This window comes from Aotus nancymaae, unplaced genomic scaffold, assembly GCF_030222135.1.
Source record: "Aotus nancymaae isolate 86718 unplaced genomic scaffold, 86718_ANA_hifiasm-v0.15.2.pri h1tg000036l, whole genome shotgun sequence".
Classification (NCBI taxonomy): Eukaryota; Metazoa; Chordata; class Mammalia; order Primates; family Aotidae; genus Aotus; species Aotus nancymaae.
This window is the reverse complement of record NW_026988450.1, coordinates 92,967,797-92,993,854: the sequence shown is the minus strand read 5'-3', so window position 1 is coordinate 92,993,854 and position 26,058 is coordinate 92,967,797. Positions and strand designations below refer to the sequence as shown.

General features: G+C 58.5%; 2 protein-coding genes and 1 long non-coding RNA gene across 4 annotated transcripts; 1 reads left to right on the top strand and 2 right to left on the bottom strand.

Moving 5' to 3' along the window:
* Nucleotides 1–1,715: 1,715 nt before the first annotated feature.
* Nucleotides 1,716–5,870, bottom strand: GPT (glutamic--pyruvic transaminase). 2 transcript variants are annotated; one of them, XM_012473356.3, is made up of 12 exons: nt 5,822–5,870; nt 4,497–4,662; nt 4,270–4,359; nt 4,080–4,188; nt 3,519–3,652; nt 3,162–3,405; nt 2,957–3,036; nt 2,752–2,888; nt 2,471–2,645; nt 2,210–2,365; nt 2,023–2,135; nt 1,716–1,956 (listed from the first exon to the last, which is right to left on the bottom strand). In XM_012473356.3, the coding sequence occupies exons 2-12, from the start codon at nt 4,656–4,658 to the stop codon at nt 1,866–1,868; spliced, it is 1,491 nt and encodes a 496-aa protein (XP_012328779.1). In that variant the 5' UTR covers nt 4,659–4,662; nt 5,822–5,870; the 3' UTR covers nt 1,716–1,865. The 2 variants fall into 2 exon arrangements, with proteins under 2 accessions (XP_012328779.1, XP_064240794.1); XM_064384724.1 differs by lacking the exons at nt 2,210–2,365; nt 5,822–5,870 and having other exon boundaries at nt 4,497–4,805.
* On the top strand, nt 3,366–11,700 carry LOC110569339 (uncharacterized). Its single transcript, XR_010345656.1, has 5 exons — nt 3,366–3,687; nt 9,374–9,463; nt 9,675–10,132; nt 10,769–10,956; nt 11,466–11,700. It is a non-coding gene; the product is annotated as an uncharacterized LOC110569339 (long non-coding RNA).
* Nucleotides 6,817–23,318, bottom strand: PPP1R16A (protein phosphatase 1 regulatory subunit 16A). The gene is made up of 11 exons (XM_021676004.2): nt 19,323–23,318; nt 11,456–12,405; nt 10,044–10,114; nt 9,824–9,969; nt 8,746–8,849; nt 8,554–8,678; nt 8,332–8,457; nt 8,179–8,254; nt 7,970–8,099; nt 7,642–7,807; nt 6,817–7,414 (listed from the first exon to the last, which is right to left on the bottom strand). The coding sequence occupies exons 2-11, from the start codon at nt 11,712–11,714 to the stop codon at nt 7,031–7,033; spliced, it is 1,587 nt and encodes a 528-aa protein (XP_021531679.2). The 5' UTR covers nt 11,715–12,405; nt 19,323–23,318; the 3' UTR covers nt 6,817–7,030.
* Nucleotides 23,319–26,058: the final 2,740 nt, after the last annotated feature.

Below are 26,058 nucleotides of genomic sequence, written 5' to 3'. Positions count from 1 at the left end.
AGCAGCTTGCCGGGCCGGACTCTCAGCAGCTTCTCGGCCCCTCGGAGCCACAAAGCGGAGTACGGGTCACACGGTGCGCGGACTCGGCGTCGCCGGAGTCCGGCGGCCACCAGCTGGGCCGGAAGGTCGGGCGGACCAGAGATTCCGTAGCGGGCCAGAGCGTCGGCTCGCGGGCGCCCCCGGTGGCCAATCCGGGTTCGGGCCCGCGGCCGCCCCGCCACGTGCGCGCTCCCACCGAGGGGCTGCGCGAGTGAGAGGCCCGGAGAGGGAAGCTGCAGAGCTGGGCCGGCCTCGAACGTGAGAAGCAGCCTGCTCCCGCGGCCAGCCCTAATCCCTCCCAGGAATCTCGGATCTGCGCCAGGCGTGCGTCCTTCCTGGTGTCTGACCTGGAGTCTGGCTGCTACAGTGCCCAGCCCGTCTTTTCCAGCCGCCCCCATGAAGGCGTCCGCTTAAGAGTTCCACCGTCTTCCACTCCTTACTTCTGAAACCAGACCCTCACCTTGCTGTGTCTGTGGCTTCAATCCCTCTCTAAGGCAGCCACAGAGGCATGGAAGGCAGGAGGGTAGTGTGAAAGGTCAGGGCCCAGGTCAGCCCGGGACACGGCCAGCCACTGCCCGTGACGCCCTTCAGTGTCTGATAACAGGACTAGGAGCGCCCTGCCTGACACGAGCCCGCCCCGCCGAGGGAGGGGCCCACCTGCCTGTTCCCTGCCCAGAGCTGTGCCCTCTGGGGCTCCCGAGGCCCACATGAGGCTGTGAAGTGTGGCCTGTGGTAAAAACTATCTCCAGAATGAACAAAAATGGCCCTTGGCCAGTCCCATCTCCAAGTCTGTGAGTCTCTAAAGCCAGCCCCGTCTTTGGGGGACTTGAGGGCACTGGACCCAATGCATTTTTCCAGCTGCTGAGGCCTCTGAGGGGGTGTGTCATCAGCTCAGCAGATTCATAGGGCCCAGGTTTTCTTATCTATCAAATGGGGACTATCATGGCTACCTCAAAAGACCGTCAGTGCAGAGTGAGTGACCCCCCGCAGTGTCTGCACTTGGTAGCTGTTTGGCCACGCTCCCCAGGCCAGGACACAGCACTCCCCACCGCCGCGCGGCCCTGCCCCTGCCTCCTCCAGCCCCAGCCCTCCCCTGGCAGTGTTGTCTCCCTCTGCCTCCCACTCCACCCAGCCGTGCCTCACACCACACAATGATACCAAGGGTGGTCTCTGGCCCCCCAGACAGTGGCACCACCTCTGCTGCCTCAGGTGAAAGAGAACCAAGATTTCCTCCGTGAGCTGTCAGTCACCCCATCCAGCCAGCGCCATGCTGATGTAGCATTTCCCCGCGCCCCAGGGAAGACGGACTGCACTGGAAAGGGAGCCAGGAAGGAGGCAGCTCTCTGCGCCTTCCTCAGGAAAGGCTGTGTTTCCTCGGGTGGGCCCCGTCCCCACCCCAGTAGCTCTGGGGGCTTCCACAAAGGGGTGCAGGGCCTGGCTTTCCTCACACTCCGGACTCTCAGTCCATTTCTGTGTGATCATGACAGGCTCTGCCCCACAATCAGAGGCAGCGGGGAAGACCTACCCACAGTAGTAGTTTAGGAGGAACACGTAGGTGATAGCGGTGGAAGGCCCCTTGTCTGAAGACGCCACTAGTGTCTGCTCAGGGACCCAGGCCGGCAAGAAGGGTAGGCATGTCGGGGGGACCACGGGCTGCCAGTGCTGCCTCCCCAGAGTCGGACTAACACACAGCTTTATTAGGGACCTGCAGCGAGGCAGGGGCCCAGCCCCCACAGGCAGCAAGAGCAAGTACAGTGGGCTCCAAAGGCCCCCAGGGCCCTGAGCACACAGTCCAGGGCAGCCCAGCCTGGCCCCAGCTGGGGCGCTCAGGAGTACTCGACGGTGAACTTGGCATGGAACCTGGTCAGCTTCTCCAGCAGCAGCTGCAGCTTCTCCAAGGGGGGCAGAATGGTCATCCTGAAAGGAGTGGACGGTGAGCGAAGGGCCGGGGTGGGGGGACGGGCAGTGAGGGCCAGGGCTCACCGGAAGTGGTAGGTGCCTTCCCGCTGCCCAAAGCCGCTCCCAGGCACCACACAGATGCCGGTCTCCTCCAGGAGGCACAGGCAGAAGAACATGTCGGGGGCCAGGCCTAGCTCCTGGGGACAGGCAGCTGTCAGGGAGGAATACCCAGCCCCCGCCGCCCGCCCCGACGGCCCTGCCCCCGCCTGACCTGAGCACGCTGCACCGCCCTCGGGGGCAGCTGCATTCGAGGGAAGGAGTACATGGCGCCCTGCACCGGGTTGCAGCTGATGCCAGGAGCCTCACTGAAGACCTGCTCGGTGAGCCTGGCCTTGGCCGCCAGCTCTGCCAGCACTGCCTGTTTCTCCTGTGGCCGCCGAGGGAGGGCCCATCAGGGCAGGGCACTTGGCATCCCCGGCCCGGCAGCCCACCCCCATTAGGTCATCTGGACCCCCTAGCGCCTGCAACTCACAGCCTGGAACTGCATGTAGGAGGGGTCAGTGGGTGCAGGCGGGCTGACCACCAGGTCCAGCAGGGCCTGGCCTGGCACCGGCGGGCACAGCCGCACACTCATCAGCTTCAGCATCTGCTGCTGCACCGCAGGGTCCATGTTCACCACCTCCACGTAGCCGCCGCGGAACCCACACCTGCCAGGCAAGGGGCATGTCCAGGCTTGGCGGGGAGGGGTGGCCCAGCGCATGAAGTGGGCCAAGCCGTGCCACGGGGGCCCCCATCCGCCTCGCCTGCACGCACTCGCCCATGTAGCCCTTGGAGGTGGAGTGGAAGGAGGCGAGCTCCTGCTGCACAGCATAGGGCGGCCCCATCTCCATGAGCACCTTCTTGAAGGAGTGGAACTGGGAGCCCACCGCGTACACGTTGTCCTGGTACACCTGGAAGGGCGAGAGGCGTCACGGGGGCCAGCTGCTGCCCTGCTTCCCACCCCCGCCATGGCACGCACCTCGTCAGCCAGCAGAAAGAGCCGCTCTTGGAAGGCGAAGCGGATCACGGCCTCGATGCACTCACGGGTCTGTACCTGCCCTGGGGTGCGGGGGATGCAGCGGGGCTGGATGAGCCCGGGGAGGGAGCTGCCCTCCAATGGGCAGCCAGGGGCCGGCACGGGTGCAAGAGGAGCAGAGCTGGGCAGGGTGAGGCAGGGAACGCACCGGTGGGGTTGCCGGGGTTGATGACACAGAGCGCGCGAGGGCGGCAGTGGTCACGCGCCTGGCACAGGGCGCGGTGAAGCTCGGCCACGTCCAGCGCCCAGGCACGCTCCTCCTCCAGGTAGTAGTCCACCTGCACCGCGCCCAGCTCTGCCAGTGTGGCCGAGTAGAGTGGGTACTGGGGGATGGGGATGAGCACGCCCGTGCGTGTGTGGCCCTCGCCAGCCACCAGCAGCTTCAGTACCGTCTGCAGGGAGGAGGGGAAGGCAGGGTTGGCGGGGCCTAGTGCTGCACCCGTCCCCCACCCTGGGTGCCCCCTCTGTAGTGTCAGGCACGTCTTCCTGCCCTGGTCCGGCCTACCACGATGGCATCGCTGGCCCCTGTGGACAGGAAGACGTTGTTGGGATCAGCAGGGATGCCTCCGTCTCGCCTCTCAATGTACTGCGCCACATCCTCCCGGATCAGCTGGATGCCGGAGCTGATGCTGTAGGCCCCTGAACCCAGGGGCAGAGCAGGATGGGAGGCACAGGTGAGGTTCTCTGCAGCCAGGCCGGGCAAGGTGGCTCACACCTGTAATCCCAGCATTTTGGAAGGCCGAGGCGGGCAGACCACGAGGTCAGGAGATCGAGACCATCCTGGCCAACATGGTGAAACCTCATCTCTACTAAAAAGACAAAAATTAGCTGGGCGTGGTGGGGCATGCCTGTAACCCCAGCTACTCAGGGGGCTGAGGCAGGAGAATCGCTTGAACCAGGGAGTCAGAGGTTGCAGTGAGCCGAGATCGCACCACTGCACTGCAGCCTGGGGACAGAGTGAGACTCCTCTTCCTCAAAAAAAAAGTTCTCCTCAGCCCTCCCAAGGGACTTCCCTCCTCCAGCGGGCAGATCTGCCCTCTCTGCTTCCTCTGGCCCTGGCTCTCACCCAGGCTGTGGCCCCCGCATGCCTGCAGGATGCGCTCCGCCCTTTTCTTGGCATCATCAGGGAAGTTGGGGCTGTTCAGAAGATCAGGGTTGACACAGAGGGCCAGGACCTGGGAGGACGGAGTGCTGAGGCAGGGGCACATAGGCAGACGGGGCTGGGGGGGTGGTGTCAGGCAATGCAGGAGCCTCACCTGGCGCAGGAAGGTGATGGGCCTCTGCCCCATAGCCTGTGCATCCCCGATGTTGGCACGGATGACCTCGGTGAAAGGCTTCTTCACACCCTGGGAGGAGAGGGGAGGGGAGGAGGCAGGGAGGCTGTACCCTACCTAAGCCCTCAGCCCTGGTCCCATGTGTCAGTGGGGCTGGGCCAACCCACCACCAGTGTGACCTGGAGGGCAGCGGGGGCCCTGGGCCGTACCTGGCGCAGTTCCTGCTCCAGCTCCAAGGCTCGCTGCACTATGGGGCCACGCACTGCATACTCCACCCTCCGCACTCTCGGGTTCATGCTGTTCAGCGTCAGCACCTTCTCCCGAAGCCCATTCCTTGCCACTTGGCTCTGGTCAACTGTGCTTGAGGCCATGACTCTACCCAGACCAGGCGGGAGGGCAGCTCAGGCAATGGCAGGACCACAAGTGGGAATGGGGACAGCTGGGTCCGGCTCAGTGGGCCAGGGCTGGGAGGGGCAGCCGTAGCAGGGGGACTCTGGACAAGAGGGCACCCTCTTCACCGCAGCTGGCCCCACTGGTAGGGACAGGAAGGGCTGAAGGAGCTGGGGACGGTTGGGCCCCGCCCCACCCGTCTGGGCCCCGCCCCACCCAGGGAGGCAGAGGCAGTGGGTGAGGTGGCAGGCGGGGCTTGGGGCGAGGCCCAGTGCCTGCCCAGTGTCCCCACAAAGGGAGAGCAGGAGACCCACATGGGGGGTAGGTACAGACGTCAGCTCCGAGGGACAAGGCATGGGGGGAGGGGAGAAGGCGGAGTGCCTGGGTTGCTCAGGGGGTGAAGTGGGTGCCTGGCAGCCCTAAGGGGCTGGCAGAGCTGGAAAGGAGGTACCCCCAAGGCAAGACTGCAGCCTGGGCTGCTGGGATTTACCCTAGCAGGACTCGGCTGAGGCCTCGGCCTCGTGGCACCTGAATCTTTGCTTGGGCCTGCGGGCCTGTCTCCTAGTAACTGAGCCAGACCTCAGGAATCCAGGGGGTGCTGGGGGAGGGGAGGGGTGTTCAGGCTCTGGGTTCCATCTGGCCCCTGCAGGGCTGGCAGCCATGGTCCAGAGGCAGCAAGGGCTGTATCTGGACCTTAGTCCCTGATGAGCACTGTAAGGGGCTAGGGGAGGGGCTGGAGCCAGGCAGTCTAGCCCTGGGCCCTGTGACACCTCACACCGTGGCTGCTGTCATGCCCTTTTGCCAGGCACCAGCCTGGGGTTGCCCTTGGGACACACCCCAGGCTAGGGGTGACCTGAGTTCTCCGTCCCTCTTGTTCCCGATTGGAGGAGAGAGTAGGAAGCCAGTCGTGATAGGCCGCCAGAGCCCCACCCCCACAGGCCTGCGGAGCTGAAAGGCCATGCTCAACGCTGGCCCACCCCAGCGGCCCACAGTGAAACCTGAACCACGGGGGTCAGGGAGTTGGCCCTCTGAGCAGGGCTGTGGGCAGCTGGTCAGGCCCAAGGGGGGCCTTGGCTCCTCTGATCCTGCTGGCTGGGAGAAAAGCCTTAAGGAACCCCGGACAGCCGGCCCCCAGGCCTCTCACCTTGCACTTCTCTGCTCCACTGCCACAACGGCCACCCCGGCGCAGGCCTGGCCCTCTGGCCCCCAGGCTGGAGCACAGGTTAATATGGGCCTGGCCCCAGGCAGAGCCAGCCCCTGCCCGCCCCCTGGCAGTGGAGCCCAAGTGGCAGCCCTGATGGCAGGTGGACCTTGGGGAGCTGCCCCACCCCCCACACTAAATTTAACCAGCAGCCAGCCCCACCGTCCTACAGCCCTGTGCAGACACCCTTCCAACCAGAGATGCTCCAGGAAGGGCAGGCCTGAAGGACACTGGGCTCTCGGGCCCGTGCTGAGCCAGGAGAGAGAACAGGTCAAACCCACACCACCTAGCACTGGTGCCACGCAAAGCCACCCACCAATAGACTAGCTGGTGGTGCCCTCAGCCCTCCTGCTTGAGGCCCCTAAGGGCCCCCCTCACCCTGACACGTTGTGCCCAGCCAGCTCAGAGCCAGAGTGGCCAACTGCATGTCCCCTATGCCAGCTCAGGCGGAAGCTGGCAGCCAGGCCCCAGGATCAGGGCTGCATGCCAGGAGCTGGGGACCCACAACCCCCTCCCCCCAGGGAGCTTCTGATGCAGCCTGGTGCTTGTTTTGCCCGCCTGGCTCTGGAACAAGAGTCTTGTGGAAAACACCACCTCCTTTTCCGGGCCATGGTCCCTGGGACCCCCACCCTCTGCCCGCTTAGCACAGACACCCTCGGCCCTGGCCACCATGGAGGCTCCTTCAAAGCACCTTGCTCCTCTCAGGAAAGCAAAGGGTTACGGAGAAGACTCCAGGAGGCTGAGCACGGGAGGGAGTGGGTGAGGTCCGGGCTTCCGGCCCAGTGGCCGTGGGCCTCACTCCCACATGGTTGGGGCTACCACATGCCCCGGCATGCACCTACAGGCCTTGTGCTCACAGCACGGGTGGCGCCCCAACCAAACAGCACAACCCACTCCCCACCGTGGGACCGTGGCCCAACTGAGACACGCAACAAGGCTCCATGGCAAACAGCCCTTTATCAAGAGTTGCAGGATAAAAGTAGTCTTTGCAGCCAGATGTCCCCCAGGCATGTCTTCTGCCCTGAGAGCGGCCAGTGTCCTGCCCAGAAGCTGGGGCTCTGTGCTGCCCTCCCGCAGCACCGGGCCACACACCGTGGGGAGGCAGCCTTGGGCCGTGCCTGGGACAGGGCCCCTGCACACTGAGCGATGGCCTCACATGAGCAGGCAGCAAGGCCTCCTCTCCACAGGCGCCTCCACCGCCGGAGCCGTAAGCTTGAGCAGGGGTGGGTCCCCACCTGCCCTGAAGCCACAGTCAGGCTGGGGGGTCTCCGTGTCACCAGGCAGGCCGGGCTCAGTGGCCTTGGGGCTCTCGGGCCCCTCAGGTGCGGTTCGTTGCAGCTTGGCAGCAGCTCGCTGGCGCTTCAGGTCAGCCAGGGTGTGGTGGGCCTTGTTGTGGACTAGGGTGTGGGGGGTGGCGCCGTCTGGGGGGCTCAGCTGGTAGGAGACAATCCGGTCCAGTCGCTTGGAGTACAGATGCCGGGCTGGGGAAACCCCTACTTGGCCATTGTGCGGCCTAGCCACTTCGGGGTTGTCGTCCTGCGGGCAGGGGCAGTGAAGGTCCCAGAGGCCACCAGGGGCTCCTCCCCCTTCCTGCCTTGGGATCAGGCTGTGTGGTCATGCAGGGTCAGAGGAGAGGTGGGGCAGGAGCTAGCCTCTGCAGGGCACCATCCCTAACAGGCAGGAGGCCCACGTACAACCCAAGAGAGAACCAGGGCAGAGCCAGGCCCATCCCTGAGTTGGGCAGAGCAGGGACGGGCGCTCACCTCTGGGGGCGGCGGCCTGAGCTCAGCGTCAGTCTGGCCGTCATCGTTGTCTTCAGGCGGCTCCGGGCTGGTGGGCGGCGGCTGCTGCCACACGATGGCCTCCTGGGCGTGCTGCTTGCGGTACAGGTCGGTGCGCTGGGTCAGGCTCACCCGCCTCACCACCTTCCTGGGGAGAAGGGAGAAGGGGGGTAAGGGGAGGGAGAGTGCCGGGAGAGCCCTGCCTGCCCCCTTGGACTCTGCCCCTAGTTCAGCTGGCACTCGCCCAGGGGGGCTGACATCTTCGAGGACAGGCCTGCTGGGGGCGGGGCCTGCTGGGGGCGGCGCTCACCCGCGGCTGCCTGCGCTGGAGGTGCGGCGGCGCAGCAAGGAGCGCTGGCGGCCCTGGGCGCGCAGGAGGGCGTCATGCTTGTGCTTCAGCTCCAGCAGCTTGGCCCGCACCTCCTCGTCCCCACACACGTCTGAGAAGTGGGCGCAGGCGTCAGGGCGCTCTCCCCGCCTGTCCTCTCCCCCGGGTGGAGATGGGCCCCACAAGCTCACCAAGGGGTGTCTCGTCCATCAGTGACTTTGCGTTCAGGTCGGCCCCATGCGCCACGAGGAGCTCCACCAGGGGCACCTGTGGGGGGCCAGCGGGAGCTGGAGAAGGCTGCGCTTCCAGGAAGCCCCTTCCCACCTGCTCCCGCCTGCACTCACCTGGCCCCAGTAGGCCGCAGCGTGCAGCGGCTCCCAGCCGTCTTGGTCCTTGGCGCGCAGGCTGGCTCGGTGCTCCAGCAGCAGGGCAGCCGCCTCGCTGAACCCGTTGGCTGCTGCGATGTGCAGCTGCAGGCAAGTGCCCGGCCTGAATTCAGCCCCATGCCCCGACTCCCAAGTAGCAAGGCCCCCAGGCCCCTGCGCCCCTCACCCCCCAGCCCTCACCAGTGTGGCCCCATGGTCCAGGGGGGCGTGGAGGTCTGCCCCGGCCTGTAGCCGGCTCTGGATGTCGTCCAGCATGCGCAGTTCCGGCACGGCCCGGGCGGCCTCGATGCTGTCCTGGGTGATACCTGCGAGGCGGCAGGCTCAGAGGGAGCGCGCCCGGGAACCCTCCCGCAGCCACAGTGCCGCACCTACCACGGTCGGCCATGGCAGTCTCCAGGCAGTCCAGCGTCTGCTCATCATCACACAGGTCATAAGGCATGTTCCCATCAGTGTTGACTGCCAGGAGATCGGCACCACTGCAAGGAAGATGCACGGAGTGCTGGGCACAGGGCCCTTCCCCATGCGCCAGGCTCTTCACTTGGAGAGGTCCCCAGGGCTGCCCCTCAGGAGGCATGGGGCAGCCGTGGAGAAGGCACCAGGTCCACCTGCTGCTGGGAGAGGTGGCCTTGGAGCCCATCGGCTGCCCCTTAGTCCTAGACAGGCCTCCTGCAGTCTGTACCCATCCGGCCTCCGGGTTCCTGGCGCCTCCAGGGACAGCAGTGCCCACGTAAACAGGCGCTATGTGCCTGCCTGTTGGGGGAGCAGGGACCCTAGGGAGCACAGAGTGGTGGGGGCACAGGACCAGGCAGCCACATTGAGGGGCTGCAGAGCTGCAGGAAACATGACCTAGGGAAGGAGGGCGGCAAACGGGAGCCCAGGACACTGAGGGCGTGCCCGTGTGCAGTGGAGGAACAGGACTGCCTGTGCACAGCCCACATCCCCGCCTGCCCCACAGGGACGCTCGAGAGCGACTGCAGCCCCTACCTCTCTCCCACTACAGAAGCCTGGAGTGAAGCGGAAGGAAGCAAGGAGGCTCGCGGACCCCGGTGACGCCACCACCCTCCCTGCTCTGCCTCCCTCTGTGTTAAAGGTAAAGGCCCTACCTGTGCCCATGTGCCCTCTCCTCCCGAGCCACCTGGCTTCACTCCCTTTCCCTCCTTACCAGTTCTGTCCTCCTCACTGACCAAAGCATTTCTCTGTGCACACCCCGTGGGGGCCCAAGGCCTGCCCTCTCTGCGGGACGACGCATGCTGGGTAGGCAACGCCACCCCGGGCACATGCTCATTTCCCTGGGGCCCCAGGCCTTGCTCTCCATGCAGGACACAGGCAGGGTCAGCAAAAGTGAAGGCGGGAACACAGGAGGCTGAGCCAAGAATACTGCCCAAGAGGAGTCCCCCGAGCTGCCATCTGAGAGAAGCCCCTCCGTGCCACAGGCGCCAGCCGGCCCCACCTGGAGATGAGCAGCTCCACCAGATGCAGGTGGCCGCAGGTGGCCGCAGCATGCAGAGGGGTCCAGCACTCGCTGTCGCAGGCATTGACGCTGGCCCCTGAGTCCAGGAGCTGCTGCACCATCTCTTGGAAGTTGTCGATGCAGCACTGCAAACCATGCGGCGTGAGCGGCCGGAGCGTTGGGGCCACCCCTGCCCCGCTCACCCCCAGTGCGGGCTGACCTGGTGCAGGGCTGTCAGGCCGTCCTCATTGGCCAGGTCAGGGCTGACCCCACTTTCAAGGAACTGGCGGACTGCAAAATGGTGGCGAGGTGAGGACAGGGTGCTGTCCCTGGTCAGGCCTGGGCCTACAGTACCGTAGTCAGCTGCGCTTCAGCCCAGGACCTGGGAAAGGACAAGGCAGGAGGCCCACCAGATCCCGGGGTGGGGCAGGAGCACCAGGCATCTGTCTGCCCCAGGCCAGTGGCACTCCCAGAAGCCCTCTGCCTCCAACCACCTGCAGGCCCTTTGTGGACGTGCTCCAACCTTCCGACCCCCAGAACAGGCCTTCCTCCCGTGTGAGAGGAGCCCCCCCAACAATTCCACACCTCCCTTCCACCTGAGAAGGGCTCCCTGCCCCAAGGCTATCACAGCCAGGCAGTGCATGGGCTGGGGAGGCATCGTTCACATGAATCAGTAGCTCCCTCGGCATTTCCCCAACAACCAGCCCAGCCCTGTGTTCGCCATCTCCCCCGGTCCTCCAGGACCTGACCCGAGGCTCCCCACCACCAAAGCACATGCCTGCTCTTGCTCCCATCCCCTTCAGAGATGCCAGCTCAGGCCCAGGCTCTCGCTCAAGTCACCAGTGTCCTCCCTGACGGTGCCTGGGGTGCAGTAGGAGGGCTCCGCGCCTTCCCACGGCTCCCTGTGGCACCACAGCCCCCTCTGCCTCTTCCCTCTGCCTCCAGGCCTCCCGGAAGGGCTCCTGTCCACATAGGAAGATGCAGGCCAGGAACTGCCAGCTACTCCTTATTCTCTGCCCTGGAGGGAGGCAGGAAGGCATCTCAAGGGCCACCACAGTGCCTCTTCCTCCCAGACCCCACAGCACCAGAAGTGGAACCCACACAGCTGGGGCTGCAAGAAGCGTGGGACACAGGTGAGGACAGAGTCAAAAGCAGAGCCTGGGGCAGGCGTTGAGAGGGAGCCCACCAGCATGGGCTCTGTGCCTACCCAGGCCTGGCTCTCTAACCCAGAGGCGGGTGGTGGAGACCAGGGCTCTCCTGAGCATCCCAGCAGCCTCGCAAGAGGCAGTAATGACTACCGGCCACCCCTGCTCCTGCTGGAGCCCACACTGGGGGCTTCTGCTGGCTCCTGGGGCTCCACTCCATGGCCTTGGCTCACCTCACCTCACCCCCTCTGCATGCAGCCCCCACCTAAAAGACAGCCGTCTCAGCACGGGCCGACTTCGGGGCTGCCCACTGCTTGCCTGACAGGGGGACCCTGGGCCACCCAGCCTGAAGAGACCAGGCAAGATCTGGGGGCTGGAGCCCAGGAGCTGTGGACGGGCCCAGCCCCCAGCCTTGGCGTGAGATGGCACCCGGTGGCAGGGAGCAGGCTGCCCTCAGGGAGCTGCCCTGGGGCTCAACCACACTCACCTTCCTCTAGGTCATTGCGGGCAGCAGCCTCCAGAAAGACCACACTGGGAGGAAAGAGGACCTGCTTCCGGGCCCCTCGGCCAGCTGCCTCCTTCCGGGGGCGCTCCCCAGGACCCTTCTTGCCCTGGGCCTCCTTCTCAGCCTGGGCCCACATCTTCACCTGCTGGGCACGGCGCTTCTGGGCGTGCTTCAGCCGCTCCTGCGTGCTCATCCTGCCCACCATGGGCATCTCTGCCAGCAGCTCCAGGTGCTCGGCCATGGTGGGGGCTGATTGCCCACGGGGCTGCTCGGGGCACCAGAGTGGGGAGCTTGGGGGCCAGGCTGGGCCTGAGGGGTGGGGCAGCTGACTGGATTGACACCCTCGGGAGCATCCCCTTCCCAAAGCTCCGTGCTCTTGGCTGGGTCAGGAGGCCCCACACGATAACCAGGCCCAGGCAGCCCTGCGGGTGTGGGCCGGGGCAGGGAGGGCAGCTTGGGAGGGCACCCCGAACCTGATCCCCAGGCCGGTCTCCAGCTGTCAGCCAGCAGCGCCTCGCCTCCCTCCAGGGGTCAGGGTGCACAGCCTGTGGGAAGCGGCCCCGAGACCTGGCCGGCCTCAGTCCAGGGTCTGAAGCTAATTACCCAGATAACAAAGTTCCAGCTTCCTGGCACCTTGCTGAGGGGAAGGGAGGGCAGGGCCAATCAGCAGCGAGCCCCTGAGAGCCCCATTTTCACCTTCTAGGCTCAGGAGCCTGGGTAGGGCCTGGGAGCAGCCATGGCCCAGCCCCGCAACGCCTCCCGGCTGTGTCCCCTGTGTCCCCTGTGTCCCGAGATCAGTGCATCAGTACTAGCATCAGTGCTAATGAGGCCGCGGGAGGGCAGGTGGTCAGAGTCCTGGAGTTCTGGCCCCAGGGCCCAGGGGCCAGCCCACAGCGTCTTCACGAGCACCTCCCCTTCCGGCAGCTGCACACCTGGGAAGTGGGGAACAAGGAAGCACATTATCAAGGCCAGCTAGGGGCAGGGCGGCCCCAGGGGAGCACCTGTCCTGGGCCTCAGGTGAGACCAGGCTTCCAGCCGTCTCAGGCACTGCCCTGTGTGAGGCCCACCCTCTGTCCGCAGAGAGCACTGCAGGGCAACAATCCTGGGGATACTGGGAGCTGCTCTGCCCCATCCTGCCCCACACTCAGAGGGGTGGGGAAGGGCATGTCAGGCTCCTCCCACCCACCCTTTCCAGAAGGGGCTGCCCATCTCAGCAAGGCAGTCACTGCTAGGCTGCTCCTCCAGGGCCAGGCACTGCCCTCAGGCTGGGCAGGGCGAGTCTCCTGAGACAACCGTGAGAGTTCTGCAGGCTACTGCCTTCAAGTGCAGGCCCTGCCTCCCGGGCCTCAGCCTGTCCTGACCAGCACCCCAGCCTCGCTGCCCTGCGTCTAGACCTCTTCCTCGCTGGGGTCCCGCAATGCCTCAGCCGTCCTGGGCTGCAGTAAAAGCCCCCGCCGGGTGCCTGGCTTATGCCTATGGGGACAGGCAGGCAGGCAGCTTTGGCTGGGACACGACCCTGCCTGTGCACCCGCTATGGCCCTAGTCCTGCCCAATACACCAAGTGTGGCTGCTGGGCTGGCCATGGGCCGCACCTCAGAAAGCGTTCGTCTTCTGCACAGGATGCCTGCCGGGAGTTGCGTTCTCCACCCAGCCAGGCCTCATTGCCATTCGCACACTGACCCAACTCCACTGCTGGACCTGCAGCCAGGGGGTTGAGAGACTGCCCCCTTTTTCCAGGAAGGGAACTGTCCTGGGCCAGGTCAGATTAAGCCAGTCAGGTCCTTCCCGCTCAAGGGCCCCCAATTTATCTGGGAGCCCCACTTAACAGGTTTAGCCCCGTCTAGACACAGTCCCCCTCTGCAAGCCTGGCCTCAAAGGCTTCCTAAGGACATGGCCAATAAGGCCAGGAGCCCCAGCCTGGCTTCCTGTCTGCCAGTAAAGCACTTCTCCAAGCAGTGACTCTCCCTCCGAGCAAGCTGCTCCCAATCCTGGCCAGATCTGTAGACTGCAGAGGCCAGAGCACGTACACACTGGCCAGACTCCCTGCCCAGGCTCCCAGGTCTTCCCCTTGCCCTCTAGAGACACAGCATGGGTACCAGAGAGGCGGGAGAGCCAGTCCTGCAGGCATCCTGCCGGCTCCCATCCATAAGGACTGGAGGCAGACCACATCTGGCATGGAGCCATCCCTCCCTGCCAGCCACCCACAGCCCACATCCTCTTACCAACAGGGCTGGCAAAGTGAGATCCTCACCTCTCTGTCATTGGCATCTCTGGACCTGCCAAGAACCCACCTGGGCAATAGCTACTCACCCCCACCGCAACTCAAAGCGATCACAAGCCAAGAGCAATGGAGGCTGCCCTTGCCCGGCCCCCTGCCTCTCTCCAGCCATAGGAAGGAAAGATTAAGAAGATTTAACAGTCAGGGAACAGTGGCTCATGCCAGCACTTTAGGAGGCCAAGGTAGTAAGATCACTGGAACCCAGGAGTTGAAGACTAGCTTGGGCAACAGAGTAAGACCCTGTCTCTACAAAATAATTTAAAAATTAGCTGGATATGGTGGTGTGCGCCTGTGGTCCCAGCTCATGGGGAGGGTCAGGTAGGAGGATCCCTTGAACCTGGGAGGTACAGGCTACAGTGAGCTGAGATCATACCACTGCACTCCAGCCTGGGAAACAGAGCAAGATCCTGTCTAAAAAAAAAAAAAAAGATTTAACAGACCTACAGTCCCCAGCATTTTATAGAAAAAAAGATGTGCCGGGCACGGTGGCTCATACCTGTAATCCCAGCACTTTGTCACCTGAGCCCAGGAACTCAAGACCAGCCTGGGAAACATAGCAAGACCCCATCTCAATTTATATTATTTAAAAATAATTAAAATAATGTCAGAGAAAAAATAAATTAAAAAAAATAATGTAAGAGGAAAAAAAAAAAATTTTTTAAAGGAAGAAAAGATGTTCTGATGCCTGTGTCCTACAGAAGAGTAAGCCTGAGCACAGTGGCTGCGCTTCTGACGGAAGGCCTGTCTCTCTCATTCTGAGGCACATCAGTGAAAATTTGTCAGAGAACAGCATCTGGACAATGGGAGCCCCCGCCCCCAGCCCCTCTGGCTGCAGAGGGAAGCTCACAGGCTGGGAGGCTCTACCTCCCCCACCCCACCAAGGCTCACAGGGCACTTGGCCCCCACCCTGGCAGGCCCACCTTCCTAGCTAGAAGCTGCCCAAAGTCTCCGTGGGACCCTGGCCAGGTTCCTGCCCTGCTCAAGGGCCCAACTGCCTCCTCTAAGAGAAAATGAGGTACCCAAAGTGAGCCCAAGAAGTCCCAGGGCCCCCCACAGTGGGTACCCCATGCCAAGGGGTATCCCAGTGCCCAGTTCCCCTCAAACTGACCCCTAAGCATCCACCCCTCTGGCCTCCCTGCCCAGAAGCCAGCCTCAGAAGGAAGGGGCCTGCCGAAGGCATGCAGCGGTGGCCTGAGGGCTCCAGGAGGAAAGGCTGTCTCCCGCCTACCTGAATCTTCACCAAGCTTTGTCCACTCCTCCCTGCCATAAGACAATCATGAACAGAACAGCCCAACAGAGCTGAGAAGACTTGCCCCTCGGCTGAGCCATGAAGGCTGGGTGGCCGGCTCTGTAGTCCCAACAGATGGACACACCCAGGCTGAGGAGGCCGGTCAGGGCGGCTCCCTCTACTCCATAAACCTTTCCCCAAGCCTCCCTGGAATGTCAAACAGATAACCTGGTCAGTTCATTCCAGTTCTCAGCTAAAAGACCAGGCCAGCTGCATGTGAATGTGGGACTCAGGTGGGAGGAACTCCATGCAGGATCCTGGCCACTGTCCCATCACAGCCTGCATACCCCTGGGCCACGTGGCTTCAGGAAGGGAGGCCCAACAGGGCACAGAGGTGTAGGGAAAAGACCCCATAAGCACTGAGGCAGGAGCAAAAAGCCTCAGACTATGTCTATATAAATAATGAAGAAGAAAGTAACTAGAAACATAACCGTAGTAGTTATTAGTTATTCATATGTGATGTTATTCATATGTGATCTTAGCCATTCGTGTGTGATCTTAGTTATACGTGTGTGATCTTATTCATAGGTGATCTTATTCATGTGATCTTATTCACGTGTGATCTTAGTCATTCACGTGTGATCTTATTCATGTGTGATCTTAGTTATTCATAGGTGATCTTAGTTATTCATGTGTGATCTTAGTTATTCACGTGTGATCTTAGTTATTCACGTGTGATCTTAGTTATTCACAGGTGATCTTATTCACGTGTGATTTTAGTTATTCACGTGTGATCTTAGTTATTCGTATGTGATCTTATTCATAGGTGATCTTAGTTATTCATAGGTGATCTTAGTTATTCACGTGTGATCTTAGTTATTCACGTGTGATCTTAGTTATTCATAGGTGATCTTAGTTATTCATAGGTGATCTCAGTTATTCACGTGTGATCTTAGTTATTCACGTGTGATCTTAGTTATTCATAGGTGATCTTATTCACGTGTGATCTTAGTTATTCATATGTGATTCTAGTTATTCATGTGTGATCTTAGTTATTCATAGGTGATCTTAGTTATTCATGTGTGATCTTAGTTATTCATAGGTGATCTTAATTCCTTTACTAACGCCTCTCAGGTCGGAAGTGTGAACCTGGGATGACATTGTGAAAGGAATGATCCTAAGGCAAGCTGCCCTAAGCCCTCTGTCATGCCCGCATAAGGGCTGCTGGAGGGCGCCCCAGCTGTGCGGCAGCGCCAGCGCTGGGAATGTCCCGCTGTTTAGCCAGCTAGGGAAGGAGACGTCCAAGATGGCTGAGACGTCTCCTTCACGGGGAAGTTAGGAGAAAACTCCGCTTCTCCAAGCTCTTGAGGTAAGGCCTGACGGCTGTCAGGAGGCCCACAGACATCAGGGGCTTAACTGTCTCTATGTGATGCTGTGCTTCAGCGGTCACGGTCCATGTCCACTCTCATGTTCTGCTTCTGCACCTGGCTCCTTTTTTCTTAGAAAAGATAATCAGTAATAGTAACATAAATCTTAATGTTTTAGTTCTTTCTTGATATGTATGGAAAAAGTGCTGATGCATTATGCTCCTTACCTCACTTCAGGTGCCAAAAATTCCTGAGCCCCCACCTGTATGCCATGCCCTATTTTACCCTGCCCCCAGTCACCAACCACCAAGGCCACACCCTACCTACGCCCTACCTTCCCTACCCCCAGATTTGCAACTCAATTATTGAGAGTGTCCTGGCATTCGGGGGCCACTGCTGGTCTCCGCGATCTGGGTAGCAGTGGACGCCTGGGCCCAAACTCTCTTTTCTCGATCTCTGAGTCTTGTGCCTTTTATTTCTATAATTTCTTGTCTCCGCACCAGCCAGGAGGGACTCACAACCCCGTAGGGCTGGACCCTACACAGAGGCCCAGCCAAACCTCCCAGCAGCCCCCGTGAGGGCAGCTCCAGACCCGAGAGCCTCAGTGCCCTCTCTACAGCCATGACCCTTGCCCTTCACCCCCTGCCGTCACCCCCATCTTACACATGGGGAGACCCAGGCCAAGCCTAAACCCAGAGCTGGTCCAGTCACTACTCCCCCACAGTGCCCACCTCCCAGCGTCCACAGGAAGACGAGCCCAGAGCCTGAGGGGTGGCGTCAGTCAATTCACCCAGAGACGAGGACAAGGGACAGGCAGAGGCTGTATGCCATTCAGAGAAAGAAAAGAGAAGAAAGGGGCAGGGGAAGGAAGAGTCTCAGAGAAACGCAGAAAGAGGATGGGGAGCTGCAAGCTTGCTTCTGCAGGCAGAGCGGAGGGCCGGGGATCTGCCGCAGGCTCCCACACTCGCAGGCATACAGGTACAGTGCACCTGAGTAAGGCACACCTCCAAACGTAAAATCTGCATCTTCTGACAGCCCCACTTCTAGGACCCCACCCTACTAAAACCCCCAGGGCTAGTCAGCCAGAGGGACTGAGGGTGCTGTGGAGGCAGAGAGAAGTGAGCCTGCCTGCCTTCTGGCTGCACATCACAGGGCGAAAGCCCCCGTGCCACAGTGCAGTGGGCAGCAACCGGGCAGTCAGCGCGGGAGCCCCAGCAGTGCCAGGCTGGCCCGGCGCCCCTGCACTCTGCCCTGCAGCTGGTTCCAGGGGCTTTACATCCCTGTTATGCTTAGGCTTGCTGGAGTTGGTTCCTGTAACTTATAACCAAAAGACCTGGTTGTTTTATTGTTGTTTATTTTATCTTTTATTATTATTATTATTTTTTTGAGGCGGAGTTTCGCTCTTGTTACCCAGGCTGGAGTGCAATGGCGCAATCTCAGCTCACCGCAACCTCCGCCTCCTGGGTTCAGGCAATTCTTCTGCCTCAGCCTCCCGAGTAGCTGGGATTACAGGCACGCACCACCACGCCCAGCTAATTTTTGTATTTTTAGTAGAGACGGGGTTTCACCTTGTTGACCAGGATGGTCTCGATCTCTTGATCCCGTGATCCGCCCGCCTCAGCCTCCCAAAGTGCTGGGATTATAGGCGTGAGCCACCGTGCCCAGCCTTTTATTACTATTTTTTCAAGAGACAGGATCTCGCTCTGTTGCCCAAGCTGGAGTGCCGTGGTGCAATCATAGCTAAGGCAATCTGCACCTCCCAAGGTCAAGCTATCCTCCCACCTTGGCCTCCCAAGCTGGGACCACAGGTGGGTACGACCACACCTGGCTAATCTTTTTGTTTTGTAGAGACAGTGTTTCCCTATGTTGCCTGGGCGGGGCTGGAACTCTTGGTCTTAAGCGATCCGTGTGCTCGGATTACAGGTATGAGCCACCACACCCAGCCAGATTTGATTCTATTTGTAGCAATATCTGAGATACAGGGCAAAAAAATGCTAAACTACCTAGATGCCCATCGTTCTGGGAAACAAATATGTCGCCAGTCTGTAAAATAACATCTATACAGCTGGGCGTGGTGGCTAACGCCTGTAATCCCTGCTCTTTGAGAGGGTGAGGTGGATGGATCACCTGAGATCGAATCCAGCATGACCAACATGGAGAAATGCCGTCTCTACTAAAAATACAAAAATAACTGGGCATGGTTGTGCATGCCTGTAATCCCAGCTACTTGGGAAGCTGAGCCAGGAGAATTGCTTGAACCCGGTAGGTGAGGTTGTGGTGAGCCGAGATCACCCCATTGCCCTCCAGCCTGGGCAACAGGAGTGAAACCCTGTCTCAAAAAATAAACAGGCCAGGCGCGGTGGCTCATGCCTGTAATCCCAGCACTTCGGGAGGCCGAGGGGGGTGGATCATGAGGTCAAGAGATTGAGACCATCCTGGTCAACATGGTTAAACCCCATCTCCACTAAAAATACAAAAATTAGCTGGGCATGGTGCACATGCCTGTAGTCCCCGCTACTCGGGAGGCTGAGGCAGGAGAATTGTTTGAACCCAGGAGGCAGATGTTGCGGTGAGCCGAGATCGCGCCATTGCACTCCAGCCTGGGTAACAAGAGCGAAACTCTGTCTCAAAATAATAATAATAATAATTAATAAATAACATCTATACATACACATCTGCTAACAAGAGTAGGTAGGTCTCAATGTCCATGGGAGAAGGGCTATGACATGTTGGCAGTGGTGCAGAGGCTGCCAGAACCCCAGTGAAAGGTGTTACATACACAGACTTATTTATTTGATTCTGTTTTGTGTGTTTCTTTCTGAGGCAGGGTCTTGCTCCGTCCCAGGCTGGAGTGCAATGATGCAATCACAGCTCACTGTAGCCTCAGCTTTCTGGGCTCCAGCCACCCTCCCACCTCAGCCTCCCAGTAGCTGGGATTACAGGCGTGAGCCACCGCACCCAGCCCCAGCAGCTCACCTTTGAAGACTCGACCATTCGTGTGCCTGACAGCACACTCTCCAGCCCTGCCGCCAACCACAGCGGCATCCACGCGTGGGGGTGTGTGTTCCGGCCAGTCTCTTCTGCTAGGCGACGGGCTTGCTGAGAGCAGAGTCCACAGGCCTCTCTTCTAGGACTCCTTGCCCGTGTGCCAGCACCTGGAAGAGGGGCCTTCGTGAGTCTTTGTGAAGGACCGAGGCAGCCAGGCAGATGCTGGCAAGGCAGGCACAGCTCAGTGTGGCCAAGGAGTAGACAAGCTCAGGCCCAAGGCTCCCTATGGCCTGCATGGTCCATTCTGAAAAGAAGCCAAATGCCTAGAGACCTCCCAAAATGTGACAAGGGCAGCACCAGCCGCAAAGCGGGTTAGTGGCTTCTGGAGAGGAGGCTCTATTTGCGCTTGTCTGGCTGCGCGTGGGGAGGGGCAGTGGAGGCAGACCCTGCCCTTACGCAGCCTGCGTCTGGGGACTGGAGCCGAGCTGCAGGTGCGCATCAGCACCTTCGGTCAGCACGGGAGGCATGGGGGCACCCAGGGCAGAAGAGGCCCTGGAGGGGCCTCTGCAACCAAAGGAAGCTCTGGGAGGGAGGCCCCAGCAGCAAGCTTCCTACATACAGGGAATGGACTGTTTCAAAGCAGCAGCAGTTTAGGGGAACTGGTGGCTGGATGACTGAGTGGTGATGGGGTCAGGCAGGGAGGATATGAGTGTCCTCCAGGGCACAATGTGTACTCACCTTCTCCCAGCCCAACCTAGGAAGTTCATCCCAAAGCACCTGCAGCCTAAGCCTCCTGGGTTCAAATGATTCTCCTGCCTCAGCCTCCTGAGTAGCTGGGATTACAGGTATGTGCCACAACACCCAGCTAATATTTGCATTTTTAGTACAGAGGGGGTTTCACCATGTTGGCAAGGCTGGTCTGGAACTCCTGACCTCAGGTGATCTGCCCTCCTCAGCCTCCCAAAGTGCTGGGATGACAGGCATGTGCCACCGCGCCCGGCTTCTTTCTCAGTGATGTCAATGCTCCTCAGCCTCCCCCTGCATAACACTTAGCAGCAGAACCATACGACATTGAAGCGATTCCACTATTTTTGATCTACAAACATGAAACATTATTTACCTCGTTAACAGGTGCCTGGTTCAAGTGCTGTGAGGGAGGGCAGACCCGGTGATTGGGATGTTTGCACACATCATGCTTCCAGCCCGGGACTGCAGATTCCTGTGGACCCACCAGGGACTGGCCCACTAACCGTGAGCTCTCACGCAATATCTGTCCGGGGCTGGAGAATCGGGGAAGGCCTCTCCCCAGAAATCAGCGGAAGCACTGCACCTCCCTCTTCAATTTCCTTTCCCCTCGCCACCTGGCTCCAAAATAAATCTAATAAACTAACTCACAGCAAGGTGTCAAAGGTCCAGATGCCTAAATGAAAGAAGCTGGCAGCCTGAGGCCCCTGCATTTGAAAAGAGACTCAATGAAAAATTAAGATAAAAGCCAGCCCTAGAGCAAAAGAGAGGGAAGAGAGGGCAGGGAGGGCTTCCAGCTGCCCCTGCGAATCACACCTTTCTAGAAGCCAGGGCCATAGGCACCCTTCCCTGTGAACAGCCTCATTTAGCTTCACGGCACTAACAGGCCACAGCCCCCACTAAGCAGATATGGCAGCTAAGGTCTCTCAAGTACAATGGTGAGGAAACCCCTTTGGAGGGGTCAGCAGTGTACCTGGGGGTTTGCTCTGACTCAGCATTCACTCCCTGACAGAGACACGGACCCTTGGTCTGGTGGGGTGCTGGGGAGGGGACCTGCGGACAGGGTGTGCCAGTGGCACAGGGCCTGCAAGTATGGAAGGAGGTACCACAGGGACCACGAGGGTCCCCAGCCTTAGAACAAGAGAAGTGTGGGGTCTAGACAACCAATTGAGGGCGCACAGGTGCCACGGTAAGCCACCGAGACTCCTGTAAACCAAAGACAAGAGTGAGGAGGGCATCCCCAGGAAAGAGAGCGCACAGCCAGCTAGCACATTCCTGGGAGCTGGAAGGAAGAATGGTAGGAGGTGGCAGAGCAGAGAGATGAGCAGGGGAAGGTGGCTAAAGAAAAAAAAAAACAGAAGGGCTGAGCGTGGCGGCTCACACCTGTACGCAGCATTTGGGAGGCCAGAGCAGGAGGAATGCTTGAACTCAGGAGCTGGAGGCTGCAGTGAGTTCTGGTCACACCACTGCACTCCAGCCTGAGCCTCAGAGCAAGACTCTCTCTTAAAAAAAAAAAAAAAAAAAAAGAGGCCGGGCTTGGTGGCTAATGCCTGTAATCCCAGCACTTTGGGAGGCAGTGGCCTGAGGTAAAGAGCTAAAGACCAGCATGACTAATACGGTGAACACGTCGCTACTAAAAATGTAAAAATTAGCCAGTTGTGGCAGCACCTGTAGTCCCAGCTACTCAGGAGGCTAAGGTAGGAGAATCGCTTGAACCCAGGAAGCGGAGGTTGCAGTGAGCCAAGATCGTGCCACTGCACTCCAGCATGGGTGACAGAGGGAGACAAGAAAGAAAAGAAAGAAGAAAAGAAGGAAAGAAGGAAAGAAAAGAAGAAAAGAAAGAAAGAAGGAAAGAAAGAAAACAGAAGGACACAACACATAGAATGACAAAGTTAAAAAAAAAAACCCGACATGATAAAGGAGACTGATGATGCACGAAACAGGAGGAAAGCCTTTGAACTTGAAGCTGGCCAAGAATGTTATCTGTGGGGGGGCAGGAGTTGGGACACTGGACCCACAGATGAGGAAACCTAGATTACACACACTATCTGGCTCTGTAGATAGAAAGGTTGACATGTGAACTATGGTTACAGACAGAATGTAAGTCCAACAGCCACACAACGTAAAAATAAAGGCATATCCTACTTCTGGGTACATATGAAAAATAAATGAAAACTGGGCCAGGTGCAGTGGCTCACACCTGTAATTCCAGCACTTTGGGAGTCGAGGGGGGTGGATCACCTGAAGTCAGGAGTTCAAGGCCAGCCTGGTCAAAATGACAAAACCCCATCTCTACTAAAAATGCAAAAAAATAGCCAGGCACGGTAGCACGTGCCTATAGTCCCAGCTACTCGGGAGGCTGAGGCAGGGAGAATTGCTTGAACCTGGGAGGCGGAGGTTGTAGCGAGCCAAGATTGTGCCACTGCACTCCAGCCTGGGCAACAGAGCGAGACTCCATCTCAAAATAAATACATAAATAAATATAAAAAATAAGAAAACTGGCCGGGAACAGTGGCTCACGTCTGTAATCCCAACACTTTGGGAGGTCGAAGCAGGTGGATCACAAGGTCAGGGGTTTGAGACCATCCTGGCCAACAGTGAAACCCTGTCTCTACAAAAAAAATACAGAAAATTAGCTGGCCATGGTGGCAGGTGCCTGTAATCCCAGCTATGTGGGAGGCTGAGGCAGGGGAATCGCTTGAACCCGGGAGGCAGAGGTTGCAGTGAGCCAAGATGGTGCTATTGCACTCCAGCCTGGGCAACTGTGCAAGACACTGTCTAAAAAAAAGAAAAGAAAACTACAAACTGGCCAGGAGCAGTGGGTCACGCCTGTGATCCCAACACTTTTGGAGGCCAAGGCAGGCAGATCACTTGAGGTCAGGAGTTCGAGACTAGCCTGGCCAACATGGTGAAACCCCATCTCTACTTAAAAAAAAAAAAGTGAGGAGAAAAAAAAAAAGTGAGTTGAGATCACACCACTGCACTCCAGCCTGGGCGACAGAGGGAGACTCCATCTCAAAAAAAAAAAAAAAAAGACAAAGAGAATCAACTACGGTTACACATAACCATCTGAATCTCGAATTGTCATCTGGTGAAAGAAATCAGACCCAAAAGTATTAATTCCATGACTCCATTGATGTGACTTTTTTTTTTCTTTTTTTGAGATGGAGTTTCGCTCTTGTTACCCAGGCTGGAGTGCGATGGCGCCATCTTGGCTCACCGCAACCTCCGCCTCCTGAGTTCAAGCAATTCTCCTACCTCAGCCTCCCGAGTAGCTGGGACCACAGGCGTGCGCCACCACGCCCAGCTAATTTTTGTATTTTTAGTAGAGACGGGGTTTCACCTTGTTGACCAGGATGGTCTCGATCTCTTGACCACGTGATCCACCGGCCTCGGCCTCCCAAAGTGCTGGGATTACAGGCGTGAGCCACCGTGTCCGGCTCGACTTTCCTTTTTTTTTTTTAAGACAGAATCCCACTCTATCGCCCAGGCTGGAATGCACTGACACGATCTCGGCTCACTGCAACCTCCGCCTCTTAGTTTCAAGCAATTCTCCTGCCTCAGCCTCCAGAGTAGCTGGGACTACACGCGTGTGTCACCCACACCGGGCTAATTTTCTGTATTTTTAGTAGAGACGAGGTTTCAGTGTGTCAGCCAGGATGGTCTCCATCTCCTGACCTCGTGATCCACCTGCCTCGGCCTCCCAAAGCACTGGGATTACAGGCATGAGGCACCTCACCTGCCCACGTGAAATTATTAAAAAGGGACAGCGAACCTATAGTAATAGAAAGCAGACCACTGTTGCTGGGCTGGGTGTGGCAAATGGCTGACTATGGAAGAACTTTTATAACAGTACTTTTGGGGGTAATGGAAATGTTCTATATTTGGATTATAACTGTGTTTACAAAACCCATCAAACTGTACTTTTTTTTTTTCTGAGACGGAGTCTCGCTCTGTCGCCCAGGCTGGAGTGCAGTGGCGCAATCTCAGCACACTGCAACCTCCACCTCCTGGGTTCAAGTGATTCTCCTGTCCCAGCCTCCCGAGTAGCTGGGATTACAGACACGTGTAGCCACACCCAGCTAAGTACATTTAGTTGAGACGGGGTTTCACCACGTTGGCCAGGCTGGTCTTGAACTCCTGATCTTGTGATTCGCTGGCCTTGGCCTCCCAAAGTGCTGGGATTACAGGCGTCAGTCACTGTGCCTGGTCTAAATTCCTGGGAGGATTAAATTAGTTAATATGCATAGCATTTTTGATGTCTAGCACAGGGGTGGGCAAACTATAGCCTGCACTGTAATTTTTTTTTTTTTGAGACAGAATCTCGCTCTGTCGCCCAGGCTGGAGTGCAATGGCATGATCTCAGCTCACCTCTGCCTCCTGAGTAAAAGCAATTCTTCTGCCTCAGCCTACTGAGTAGCTGGGATTACAGGCATGTGCCACGACACCCGGTTAATTTTTGTATTTTTAGTAAAGACGGGGTTTCACCATATTGGCCAGGCTGGTCTCTAACTCCTGACCTCATGATCCAGCCCCTGTCCCCAGCCTTGGCCTCCTAAAGTGCTGGGAAGAATGGTTTTTACATTTTTAAATGAGTGAGATATACCTAAAAGAATACTTTCTGACACATGAAAAGGATATGAAATTACATTTTAGTGTTCATAAAGAAAGTTTTGTTGCAACACAGCTCTTTCACCTATACATTATCTGTGGCTCGGTTTTGTTTTGTTTTTTTTTGGTGCTGTGACTCAGATACCTGTGGCTGTTTTACATAACGGCAGAGTTGAGGAGTTTTGAAAGAAACCACACGGTCAGGCCAGGCACGGTGGCTAGGGCCTATAATCGCAGCACTTTGGGAGACCGAGGTGGGCGGATCACCTGAGGTCAGGAGTTTGAGACCAGCCCGGCCAACATAGTGAAACCCTGTTTGTACTAAAAATACAAAATTAGCCTGGCATGGTGGCAGGTGCCTGTAGTCCCAGCTACTCGGGAGGCTGAGGCTGGAGAATCACCTGACCTGGGAGGTGGAAGCTGCAGCGAGCCGAGGGTCCCACTGCACTCCAGATCCTCAGAGATCTTCTGGGCAACAGAGCAAGACTCTGTCTCAAAAGAAAAAAAAATTTTAGTGTTCATAAAGAAAGTCTTGTTGCAACATGGTTCTTTCACCTACATATTATCTGTGGCTGCCTTTTAACAAAACGGCAGATTTGTGGAGTTTTGATAGATACCACATGGTCAGGACAGGTGCAGTGGCTCACGCCTGTAATCCCAGCAGTTTGGCAGGCCGAGGTGGGCGGATCACAAGGCCAGGAGCTCGAGACTGGCCTGGCCAATATGGTGAAACCCTTTCTCTACTAAAAATACAAAAATTAGCCAGGCGTGGTGGCACACGCCTGTAGTCACAACTGAGGCAGGAGAATCGGGAGGCTGAGGCAGGAGAATCGATTGAACCCAGGAGGTGGAGGTTGTAGTGAGCCGAGATCCCGCTACTGCACTCCACCTTGGGCAAGACAGACTCTGTCTTAAAACACAAACAAACAAACAAACAAACAAAAACGCCATGGCTCACGCCTGTAACCCCAGCACTTTGGGAGGCCGAGGAGGGTGGATCACAAGGCCAGGAGTTCAAGATCGCCCTGGCCAATATGACAAAACCCTGTCTCTACTAAAAATACAAAAATCAGCTGGGCATGGTGGCACGTGCCTGTAGTCCCAGCTACTGGGGAGGCTGAAGCAGAAAAATCACTTCAACCCCGGAGCTGGAGGTTGCAGTGAGCCAAGATCACGCCACCGGACTCCAGCCTGGGAGACAAAGGAAGACTCCATCTCGAAAAAAAAAGACTGGGTGTGTGGCTCATGCCTGTAATCCCAGCACTTTGGGAGGCCGAGTTGGGCAGATCACCTGAGGTCGGGAGTTCGAGAACAGGCTGACCAACATGGAGAAACCCCGTCTTAAAAAAAAAAAAAATTAGCTAGCATG

What these genes read in the sequence shown, in the direction of transcription:
- PPP1R16A (XM_021676004.2), bottom strand. Translation starts at nt 11,714, where the DNA reads ATGGCCGAGCACCTGGAGCTGCTGGCAGAGATGCCCATGGTGGGCAGG. An exon ending in CCGCAATGACCTAGAGGAAG is followed by an intron (nt 10,115 to 11,455) that starts GTGAGTGTGGTT and finishes ACCATTTTGCAG; the next exon opens with TCCGCCAGTTCCTTGAAAGT. An exon ending in GACTGCCATGGCCGACCGTG is followed by an intron (nt 8,679 to 8,745) that starts GTAGGTGCGGCA and finishes GCCGCCTCGCAG; the next exon opens with GTATCACCCAGGACAGCATC.
- GPT (XM_012473356.3), bottom strand. Translation starts at nt 4,658, where the DNA reads ATGGCCTCAAGCACAGTTGACCAGAGCCAAGTGGCAAGGAATGGGCTT. An exon ending in ATGCGGGGGCCACAGCCTGG is followed by an intron (nt 3,653 to 4,079) that starts GTGAGAGCCAGG and finishes CCCTGGGTTCAG; the next exon opens with GGGCCTACAGCATCAGCTCC. An exon ending in TCCAAGGGCTACATGGGCGA is followed by an intron (nt 2,646 to 2,751) that starts GTGCGTGCAGGC and finishes CTTGCCTGGCAG; the next exon opens with GTGTGGGTTCCGCGGCGGCT.